We start from the raw sequence: 11,177 nt of genomic DNA, 5'->3' as shown, positions 1-11,177 counted from the left end.
GCTAAGATATTAGGCGTCACTGTAAGGAATGACCTTAAATGGAACGATCATGTCGATAATATTACTACGAAAGCGTCTCGACGAATTTACTTGCTCAAACAACTCAAGCGCGCTGGCATAGACTGTAAGTCTCTAATTCAATTTTATTGTGCATGCATACGTTCCGTTCTAGAATATGCATGCCAGGCTTTCCACTCTAGCTTGCCAGCCTATTTGTCCGACCAAATACAGAGGGCTCAGAAAAGAGTCTTAAGGATCCTATTCCCGGAGGTTTCGTATTGCAAGGCCCTGGAAGATGCGGGCTTCAAAACACTCTTTCATAGACGTGAGGAATTATGTAGCATTCTGTTTAAACAAATTGTAGAGAGTAATGACCAGATTATAGAAAGCTATAGTATGTCTTGGTTGACGCGGAAAGAAACGGAAATTTTAGAAGGAAGCCATGTCCATTCCAGGCGGTATCAGTTGAAGAATCCGCAATTCAATTTTTCATGTAGTTTTCCAATATCCAGTCGACATTTTATCCATTCTCGAAACTGATACCGTTCATTTAATTTTGGTTTTCTTTTATCTGAGTTATCAGATAAGTGTAGACAGGTATATAAGTAATATTTATATTTAAAATATATGAAAATGTCCCTAGATAGGAGATCAGATAGATTTGTGGCCTGATATTTAAATACCCGACAACTCTGGAAGCGTAAGTTTCCTGGAAAAGCCTACTGGGCGGTCCATAGTCGATGAGAATAATAACACAAGTGCCTCTCCGATCTAAGCTACGAATCCTTCAAGAATGAAACGAATCGTTACAGCGCAAAAGCGATCGATATAAGATTATTCTTCGTTCTACGAAGATCTACAGTCATTAAATCATGATTATTAACCAAGTTGCTTCAGCGGCGTCGACTGAAGGTTCTTCCCTGAGAGGGCCCATATCATCAGTTGTTTACCGGTTTACCGTGAGCTCTCAAAAACAATAACAATACCTCGATATACGGTTTTACCCCATAAACACTAATACGACCTACTACAGGACTGCAGATGAGCCCAGGTGACAAGGCATACGATTTGTCGAAGATTTCTCTGTAAATACTCTCACTCCTATTCACCGACTACTTGACCACAAAGCTCAAGGGGTCAAAAAACTTACCGTGCGCTTTCCAGAGTTGTCAACACGTTCAATTCTTAAATGGACCTAATTATAAATGGTATGCTGACGTGCAAGAAACAAAAGGGCAATGTTTACATCCACCTGCCCACTTTCTAGCAGTGGGCTGACAGATGTACACAGGCTAGCTAAAAGAAGAACTGTGCAACTGTTTTCTTACTCGATTGTCGACCTTTGAACAGTATTTCTTCAAGCGAAAACTCATCCACAAATGCTGGAGCCGTGGTCTTCTTTGTTGTTTCCTTTCTTGTTGTCTTTACAGTTGGTGTTGTAGGTTGTTTCGAGGCTGTATTTGGCAGTATTGTTTTCGAAGTACTTTTCAATTCATTGTGCGACTGCTCTTTCGCAATAGGTGGACTCTCTCTCAATGTCGGGTTTGGCACTGCACAATGCACAAGACACTTCAAAACTAGCATAGCCACGGGCAGGCGTATCACAAGCCACAACATTTAAAGGGGAAAATAACCTGAAAAAAGGGAAAAAAAAAACATAAATAATATGACAACTAAAACAATGACGATTGCAATATAAATGGAAGGGCATTAGGACGCTAATCTCAATTGAGCCCTTCAGTTTCGAACGCCGGTAAATGAGAAGGAACTAACAAGGCATTTTGTAAAGGGATTTATAATTTCTTTCCCTTGTATGGACAATGAGGACATATCACAAGGGCTAATTGTATCGAATTGTAATTTTTACAGAAGAGGCTCATTTTACCAGTTTACTTACCGAGTGGTATTGATTTCAGTCCTGAATAATAATAATAATAATAATAATACACTGCTCGACAACTTGCCGCCTTGACTCAGCACATCAGTCAAGATAAGCCGATACTCGCTGCCATAATAGACTGTAATTTAAGATCCTACTTGAATTTTTTTGAGCAGTAAAGACAGTAAAATGCAAACGACGAGTGAGAAAATAACAACGGTTAACAATCTACTTTACAATTCCGAGATTTTGAATAGACCTGCAAATGAAAAGACCTGAACATCATAAAAATTTAAAAATTAAATCTAATAAAAATAACATGAGTAGACAATACATAAAATGATGGTATATTAGAAAAAGACAAACATTAAGGAGTTGAGAGAAAAGCTAAGAGCTCTTTTTCAGCTGACCTCAGGTCGTGTTCAAAGCGGTCCAAGCACGCGAAAGCTTTATTTTTCCTTCATTAAACGGCTCGTTAAAAACCGTTTCAATGTGTTTCAGTCATAATCAATGTGCGTCTAACGAACAAAGGACTTCATTAAGACGGGATAAGTATGAATTTACAAGAGAATAGCTTTTGTGTCGACCCGGAATGGAGATAACAAAATAGTAAAATAACTTGCTCTGGTTGCAGTGGGATTAAAACAACAATTGAAGCTGCATTTCATAGTCAAAAGGCCACCTCAATCAGTGACAATCAATGTAAACACTGACATGCCAAATGATAAATCGAATTTCGAATGTTGTCTGCTTTTTCTCGGTTATATTGAAAGAAATGGATTAAAATCTGTATCTGTAATAAAACAGAGAATCTAATTCGTTGCCGTGTTATCGGTTACCCTGCATTTTTGGGTTGACGGTGCTTGTCAACTGTACCGAGTCCTTTAATACGTGTACCACTCAATTTTCAGTAACCGTTAAGACTAAAAGATTATTAACTTTAACGAAATCCACGTCTAACCGACTGAGTGTAGTCCTTGTATATGGAATATCTGTACTGATCAGTAAAACTAACAGAAAACTAACAAAATTGTGCTGGCGTCCTCGTCAAAGCCGGCAAAAGGAAACAAAGATTCCTGTAGGAACGGTTAGTATAAACTGCAAACAAGCATTAACAATGGAAACATGAATTATTCTAATCTTAATTGAGAAAAATCGACCAACAAACCGGTGAGTAGTGTTCTTGCTCGCTCTTCAGTCCGTCCAAAGTTACGAACCTGAACAACTACATTTCGTGAGTTTGACGGGGGGAAATAATAAGTTGACATTTAATGAAGACAATTTATTCATGTATCGTGATGTTCACGTGTTTTTAGCAAACTCTTTTTTTCGCAAAGTAAATAGCTAGTGGAAAAAGTAAACAAATGAACGCTTACGCTCACAAATTGCGGACATTTGTTCCTTGCCCATAGCAACGAAGCTTAATGAAAAGAACGTCTTCAACGTCTACTTCTTGTTGAATTCATGAGAGCGCTTTTGTTTGAAGCACATAAGAGAACTGGCATGATAATCGTTAGCCTGAGATCACCTCGTGAACAGCTGCGAAAAACTCTTATTTCCCAAAAAACACGAGTTAGGTTTGCGTATGTTTTCATTTCCGATGACTATAATTTACTTAATCCCTCTCAGAAATTAACGTTAAAAAATACATTTGATTAAAAAGTTATGCCACAAAAAATGAAATTACCCAGTACTTCAATATTATTAAAGCTAATTTTTAAAAGAGAGACCTTTCTTTTCTTTTCTTTTTTTTTTTTTCTCTCTCTTTTTTTTTTCCTTCTTTTTCCTCTGGCTACGTAGATTTAAGTGGTTTTGAAAGCACTCACAACTGTTCATATTTCTTCTCTGGGTTACCTAATCCTTTCATAATAAGTTTTTGCATTTAATTTAGTTGATTTAGCATTCCAGTCTTGTTTCTCAGGAAGTTTAGTTACCTTAAGGGACTGGTCATAAAATAAAGGGTGTGGACTGGTAAAAATAGGGGGGTGGGTCAACCGTTTTATGCAGAAAAAGGAATGGGCCATCAAAAGATTGATGCACTACAGAGGCGGTGGATCAGTATAATAAGCTTTAATCTGATCATACAGCAAGTTTGTTTATACTGACAATATTTTGTTTAATTTGAGGTAAAGCTTTGAGTCAGAGTTTTTTGGTCGAGTTCTCAAGGGAAAAGTGTTTTGTACAGTTCAGCTCAACTGTGCTGGTATACAGCTGTGTCTCTACATCAATATCAATAACATTAAAACTCATATTCTTATATCATCTTTCATGCCAGAGGCCGGACATTTCGCCCGGTTGTTTACCAATTCATCTCGGGTGCTTTGATACCAAACATTTCGGGCATTTTTTCCTTTTTTAGGACTTGATCATCTCATAAACTTATTGTTTTGACCTTGACTGACTAGTTACCAGTAGCACTAAACCTAATTCAAAACTGTAGCTCCACGTTTTGTTATACATCCCAACTCAAATACGTTTTCCGATTGGAGGAGAACATGTCATGTGTCAAGGGTCAAAACTCACTAACTCCCTAGGGCGAACAAAACTCACTAACTGCCTAGGGAAACAACAACTTGAACTTTCGACTCGCACGTGATCAGGTCTTGCACCTTGAAACCGAGGCAAATTTGTGTGGCAGTCTTCGTCAAGCAATTTTTTTTTCAAAGTTTGTTTTATATTTTGAGTTGGGAGGTATAACAATCAGTGATGTCTGTTCCCGAACTAATTAACTGATCAGTTCATACATAATTTTGAGCACAAACACTGGCATTCTAGCAATTTTAAATGCACTCTGCTCTTGTATGTAACAAGAGTTCTAATTGCATGTCATTATTTCTTTTTAAATAGGACGCTATTAAAGTATCGTCCTAGCAGTAAATATCAAGCACGGAAAGACCATAACCCGACGATAGAGCCATGTAAATGCAAAGAAGGCAATCAGCATTATGTAATGTCGACTGAACTTCATTAGTACAGACCAAATACATTACTGGACGCTCTCTCCTTTTCTCTTCCAGACGTCTGCCCGCTTTTCGATCGTCCCCACTGACCAAGAGTCTGGAACAGGCTAAAACGAAACCTGCCGGGGACTTGACTGCGACTGTTTCAGAAAAGCAATGAATCCTTGACGGGATATCGGGTCTTTAAGATTTAATACCTTTGACTCGCCAAGAGGTGTACTTCTAGGTGTCCCGATTGTGCTCTCACGAATCTTGAATCAAATGAAGCAGAAAGAGAGTTTGTTTTGTATGTAAGCTCAAATTAAATTCGTAAAAGAGACAATGTTAAATTCGAGGTTAATTACAGGTGAGTAGTGTATAGTAATCGAATGAACCATGTTGCAGATGATTTTCTCTCTTTCGCTTTATTATAAAGCGCTATTTATTTCCTTGCATCATTTCCCTGTGACCAAGCAGTTGTGTTTTTTTTTTCTTTTTATCTTTGAGATCGTGTAACCAGTGCCAGTGCCGGTGTTTCAACGATATGACGATAGTTGATGTCTTGTATTATACTGAATAATGCAAGACAATTTTTATTCTTGATATTGATGTGGGATACATCGAAACGTCGAATAACGTTACTCCTTATGTTTCTTGTATTATATCGTATATTTTACGTATATTTTGACATATTTTGACAAGAGCGGAGGAAAGAAAGATTTGAACAACTATCACTCCAAAAGGTATTTGAAGGACGTCGTTTTGTTTCAGATTTCAGAGTCACTCTACCAGCAGCCTGCAAGCAGGCTCACCTTTGAGTCACGCGCGCGAGCGGCGAAGAGGAGAGCGATCCGGCGGGAAGGAGTCTGGTGAAGAGGTGCAAGAAAACTTTCTCGGCTTCGTCGCTCGATTTCGCGCACGCAGTTTCGCTGCGCACGCTTTTGCTCCAACGTGAGCCTGCTGACAGCAATGAAGATATCGTCTACGTCATAGGTCATGTGACATGTTGGGGCTCCTTTAAAATCGGTGAGATTTTTTTAAAAACTTTCTATCAGTTCTTTAGACCCCATACTCAAAAACTGCTATTTTTGTGCCATAAAATAGTAACGTTGAGAGATGCGACTGCAAAGCCGCTACCAGCGCGGAGAAGACGAGAGAAAAAAACAAGGGAGGGGTAACTAGGCTCCTGCACCTGCCTGCCAGAGTGGGGAGGAGCGGGTGGGTAGCGATGAATCAGAGGGGAGGTGTCGGCAAGTTATATTTCCGGTTGTTCGCAGGCTCGGTTTGTTTTCCTGTCGAAACTGACAGAGCTGAAAAACGACTGCGCATGCTCATTCGCGCGCGCCGAGAAACTGGGAAAGACAACATAAAACCATAGCAACGTATACGTAAAATGGCGGCATTTTTGAAAAATTTAAGAGCGCTGAGTTTTCGCTTGGGCTAAGGAGTAAGTAAAAAAGGTTAAGCTTGAAACTTTCCTTTCAGACCGGTCGATATTAGTTCTAAAACATATCTCCTGAACACCACACTTCCCTCCTTGAACACTCATCGAAATTTTGCCGCGAAGTCGGAGTTCGTGCCGCGAAAATGCGGCTCGTGTTGCAGATTATGTTAATGAGTTTGATGTTCACGGAAACTTCCGGTGAGCGGACCTGTTGGTACCATAGAAAAACCAGAAAAGGCGAGGAATGCAAATGGAAAATGCGGAGGTTCAATGCTGCAATAGCAAGGTATGTCGGTGGCACTACGAACAGCTGGGCATGTACTCGACACTGGACCAGAATAAACCGCGAAGCACATGGTTTTTGTGCATGTCCACTTCCTGTGCACTCAACTGATATTTCAGCCAACATACCAGCGAGGTTTTATGAAATGTTTGACCGCATCGGACGTACTACGAGTGGTTACCGTCCTGGTGTGCGATGGTGTTCCAGTTGTAGGAAAAATGCAGACCAATTGTTTAAAGGTGAACAAGATTACAGCCCTCCTCGAAAGGTATGGTTACTGGGAGGTTACAATAAGAACGCCCTTTAAAATGAGTGGCACATATTTCCGAGTTTCTTGTGACATGCAAATGTAAAACCGGTACAAATAAGTTCCTTTCGATGATTTCAGAGAAAAAGTACTGATGTGACATCCCATCACACCTCACCCATGCCAAAACAGGTACTTCTCATAATTTTGTATCATATTTGATGCCAGCTATGTAAAATCAGTTCGAAATAACAAACCGCTTGTTGCATTCCTCCTAGAAGTCACCGGAGGAAATGGATTTGTTACTCAGAAAGGAGACACAAAAGTGCTGCACCTTGCAAACACAGCTTCATGTGGCAACACAACAGCTCGCAGAGATAAAAGGTGTTTTTACTGTTTTGAATCTGCTTGAATTAAAATTTAGCATCATAACAAAAACTCTATACTTCTCACAAAAATATTTTAATTTTTGTCATGGTTGATTTTTCTATTACAGAGTCAAAAATTGAAAAGAGGTTGGAAGCATTTCAAAAGGCCCTGTACAGACATCAAATAACCACCCCAGACCAGAAAATTTACAATCCAGAGGCAATGAAACAGTTTACAGACAAAAATAGCCCTGGACTCTTTGAGGACATCCTTAACTGTTTAAGTGGAAGAAAAAGTTTGTCCAACAGAAGGAGAGAGATGCAAGAGCAGAGAGTGGTGTCCCTACTCCACATAATGGCCTATTTTAGGTAACAAACTTTAAATGAAGTGAGCTACCTGTAAGAAAATTGTTTTTCATTCATTGTTCATAGGGGTTGTAACAATAGAAGCAAATTACTTTTACCTACATGACAGGTCACAAAAAACATCTGCATCGCAAAAGGACAGTGGCTTATACACAGCTAGTTGTGGCATGTCCTTGCAAGGCCTATCTGCTGGTCAGATTTTAGGATACAGCACCACGCCTAGGAACGCGCAGCAGTTAAAAGCAGACCTTGCTAAAGATCATGCCAACTACATATCACAACAGTTGCAGAGAGTAAATGAGGTCAGTCTGCAAATAAATAAGCAATTCTAATCAACAAATGGCTTCATGCACACTACCAAAGAATATCATTGAAAAAAAGCCATTTTGGCTAATTAATTTAATTTAATTTCGATTACAGCCCTCCTCAAAAGGTATGGTTACTGGGAGGTTACAATAAGAACGCCCTTTAAAATGAGTGGCACGTATTTCTGAGTTTCTTGTGACATGCAAATATAAAACCGGTACAAATAAGTTCCTTTGTCCAGTCCTTTGTTCCACAGTACCACCATGGTCAGCAGAGTGAATCCAACTTGTGGCTTATTGCAGGGAAAAGTGCAGAATTTCTTCTTGATCTGTTTAAGAGCATTTCACAGAACTGCCACAAATCATACCAGGTAACAATCCTGAAAATAAAAAAATAGTCATGAAATTAATAAATACAGAAGTCTAAACCATTTATTATACCATAATAAAACAATACGAGAATTTGATGATGCAAGAAAAATTGAAAAACACAAGCTGCAAGCAAGCATTTTCCACATTTCTAAAGTATTGTCAAATTCCTGAGGTGTGTTAAGACAGTTTAATTAAAATGCATGGTTTAGGCTTCTTTACATGATTCTTAGATATGTACGATAAGGATATGCAGATATAGATATAAAATGTACCAAACAATAGAATGAATATTAAAATAAACAAACATAATTAATGAATACTGATAACATCTCTGACTTAAAAAATGGAAAATAAAAACAAACGAACAAAATTACTAACATCATGTTTTCCTCATAATAAATGTACATGTACCACTGACATGCACACAATTTATTTTTTCAACATTTCATTTATTTGACTCAGGTTGAACGTCCAGTTGCAAATAATGGAAGACCAAAAGGGAAGCCACTGTACCATCTCCCAACGTTTGAAACCACAGTAGACACTAAGTGTTTTCCACTAAGTTATAATCTTGATGATGTAGAACCAGGCCAACAACCTCACCCAGATATTTATTGTGATTTTCCAACTTGCACAAGAGAAACAGTTACCATTGTTAGACTGGCCTACTTCCACTGCTTTCACCAAGCTTGCTTACCTTCAAATCATTGCTGCCCAATCTGTGCTGAACCACTGAAGAAAAAAGTTCAAAAGTTAGCAAACACCTTCAACAATGGGCTTTTGTTGTCTAAAAATGCTAATGAAAGAGAAAATGATGATGATGATGAACTCCATAAAGATGACAGCAATTATGCACCACTTACAGGCTTGAACATATCTGACGCTGAACTTTTCTACACCTCACCAGAATGGTCTCAAAAGGTTAAAAGCATCCTGGATACTTATGAAACTATCCTTCTTCCATCCCGGGCCAATCATTCATCCAGAAGTCAACCTTCAGCTACAAATACCTCGTCTCCCTCTGACAGCTCTTCTTGAGTTCTAACACTCATTATCATCCCTCCAAACCATCATGGCAATGTCACTTTCTGGTCATTCCCAAGCAGTATTTCACAGTCCACAATTCTAGGAAAAAAAGGAAGCAATGCCTGTACTTTTATTGCACTTTTGTTTAGCAAAAGGTTCTTTTCAGAAAATGTTCAAATTCCTCTGCTCAACAGTCCACTGAGCCAGACATGGGTGTACCAGCTAATTGTGCAAGGGATTTTAGTGGGTAACAGCATCTATGACTCAGTGACACAAAACATTCCTCAAACATTTGGTGTTTACAAGCTCTACAATCATCTACTGTATTAAACAATGTAATTGGTGGCACCACTGTAGGACCTGAAATGCCTGTTAGCATTATCCCTGAAGCAGTCCTGCAGCTAATTTACCTTTTCACTGGAGAACTGCTTTAACACACAGCAAAACAATACTGTTGTCTTCATTCCAACCACACAAGATGTTTTCCTCTTAGACAGCCACTTACATGGGAACAGTGGAGCCCAATACAGCTTTTGCAGAATGGCAGTACTCCTTCAAATTACTTTCTTGGTTCAAGCAAGTCAACAATTTTCAGTTCACTCTTGGTACAGTCACTAATGCAAAGTTTCACTAACACTCACTAAACTTTTCCCAGCTTTTTAGCATTTTTAGCATATATTTTGCTAGCTTCCTAAATTCCACTATTTAAACTACTTTTTAACCCATTAACTCCCAGAGCTTTTTGTCTAAAAAGCGTTTTTTGGACATTTTGGACATTTTCAGGCTGGATATGAGCCAAATTAGCTGCAATCTACTCAAATAGCAGTTGCAACAGGACAGCATGCCTTTCCTTCCACCAGCATCGCGTTTTACGACATTTTGGCCAGGGCATACGCAGAAATCAAAGAGAAAGTGTGGTTTACATCTGTAAACTTTTCGTTTTTATTTTATTCATTTTTTTTCTCCTTTCCTTTTTCTCCCTTTCTTATATTTTTGCTGCAGTGATTGACCTTCTACTGGGCTTGCTTCCAGTTCAAGAATTCCCGAGAAAGCATCATCGAGACAGGCAATTCTTACCGTTTGGTTGAGGGAAATTTTGCGCACAGTTTTTCACTCAAAGTTTTGAGCATTTCCGTGCATATTTCAGGCTCCATTGACCAATTTTTATAGTTACTTACTAAATTGACGGGGAGATAAATAAGGAAAGGCATCTGTAGAAATGTGCACCAAACTGAATTTGAACTCCGACTACTGTATCCAGAAAGTAAGCCTTTATAGACTCGTTATTAGCGAAATATAAGCTTAAATCCGCAAAGTCAAGGTCAGCCCATGAGAGCAGATAGTTTTTTACCTTTCCAAATTCTCTGTTCAATTTCACAAGAATACTCAGCGTTCCATTAATTTTTCTGTCATATCTCCAGGAATGTTGAGTGGCAGGGTAAATACATAAATATTTCAACATGAAGAAGGGAATCATTTCCTTTACAGCTTGTTCCCGTGAAGTCCAAAAGCATGCAACGAGTGCTCAAGTACAACTGTAAGCTGATGTGCTCAAATGCGAGCTTACGTGGCAGGTTTATCCTTGCGGGTCGGTTACATCTATATATAATTATTTGTAAAGGGCAAACACATTTGAATACATGTATTGACAACAAGGGAGTTGAAATTTACACTTTTTTAACCTGTAAGTGGTATCCAAAATAAACTTAACAAGCGTAAAGCGGTCACTACTCACCATGGCGCTGCGACTGATGTCTGCTAGAATTTGCTGTGTTTAGACCGTCAATATAGCCAGAAATATGTTCAGGATATCAGGAACATCTGCTTGACTGAAATGACATTGAAAGTTCCATCTTCTCCATTTTTCCCGGATGATATTAGTCCAAAAAATTAACATCGAATGGCGCCAAAACTTTGCGTTGATCAAACGATCGAAAATGCCACCACT

At 38.8% G+C, this 11,177-nt stretch overlaps 2 protein-coding genes and 2 long non-coding RNA genes across 6 annotated transcripts in view; 2 read left to right on the top strand and 2 right to left on the bottom strand.

The window, feature by feature from the left end:
• The window catches only part of LOC110064834 (uncharacterized), a 5,739-nt gene extending 2,587 nt beyond the window's left edge, over nt 1–3,152 (bottom strand). The window contains exons 1-3 of one of the 2 annotated variants that reach the window (XM_089288926.1): nt 3,048–3,152; nt 1,898–2,138; nt 1,329–1,634 (exon numbers count right to left, since the gene is read on the bottom strand). In XM_089288926.1, coding sequence (XP_089145052.1) covers nt 1,329–1,617 — 289 coding nt within the window. In that variant the 5' untranslated portion in view covers nt 1,618–1,634; nt 1,898–2,138; nt 3,048–3,152. The remainder of the gene's footprint in view (nt 1–1,328; nt 1,635–1,897; nt 2,139–3,047) is intronic. The other variant, XM_020771938.2, reaches the window with a different exon arrangement.
• Nucleotides 3,153–6,039: 2,887 nt separating this feature from the next.
• LOC149118077 (uncharacterized) lies at nt 6,040–7,175 on the top strand. Its single transcript, XR_016207041.1, has 2 exons — nt 6,040–6,984; nt 7,071–7,175. It is a non-coding gene; the product is annotated as an uncharacterized LOC149118077 (long non-coding RNA).
• A 60-nt stretch (nt 7,176–7,235) lies between these two features.
• On the bottom strand, nt 7,236–11,104 carry LOC149118075 (uncharacterized). Of its 2 annotated transcripts, none has more exons than XR_016207039.1 (4): nt 10,965–11,104; nt 9,067–9,328; nt 8,854–8,935; nt 7,236–8,211 (listed from the first exon to the last, which is right to left on the bottom strand). It is a non-coding gene; the product is annotated as an uncharacterized LOC149118075 (long non-coding RNA). The 2 variants fall into 2 exon arrangements; XR_016207040.1 differs by having other exon boundaries at nt 8,901–8,935.
• LOC149118076 (uncharacterized) lies at nt 7,250–8,193 on the top strand. The gene is made up of 2 exons (XM_089288938.1): nt 7,250–7,529; nt 7,636–8,193. Exons 1-2 carry the CDS (start codon nt 7,267–7,269, stop codon nt 7,856–7,858), a joined length of 486 nt encoding a protein of 161 aa, XP_089145064.1. The 5' UTR covers nt 7,250–7,266; the 3' UTR covers nt 7,859–8,193.
• Nucleotides 11,105–11,177: the final 73 nt, after the last annotated feature.

The sequence above is a fragment of the Orbicella faveolata genome, unplaced genomic scaffold (genome assembly GCF_042242905.1).
Source record: "Orbicella faveolata isolate gen_17 unplaced genomic scaffold, um_ofav_v1 contig_1, whole genome shotgun sequence".
Lineage (NCBI taxonomy): Eukaryota > Metazoa > Cnidaria > Anthozoa > Scleractinia > Merulinidae > Orbicella > Orbicella faveolata.
The sequence above is the reverse complement of the archived record's forward strand: the minus strand, read 5'-3'. Positions and strand labels throughout refer to the sequence as shown.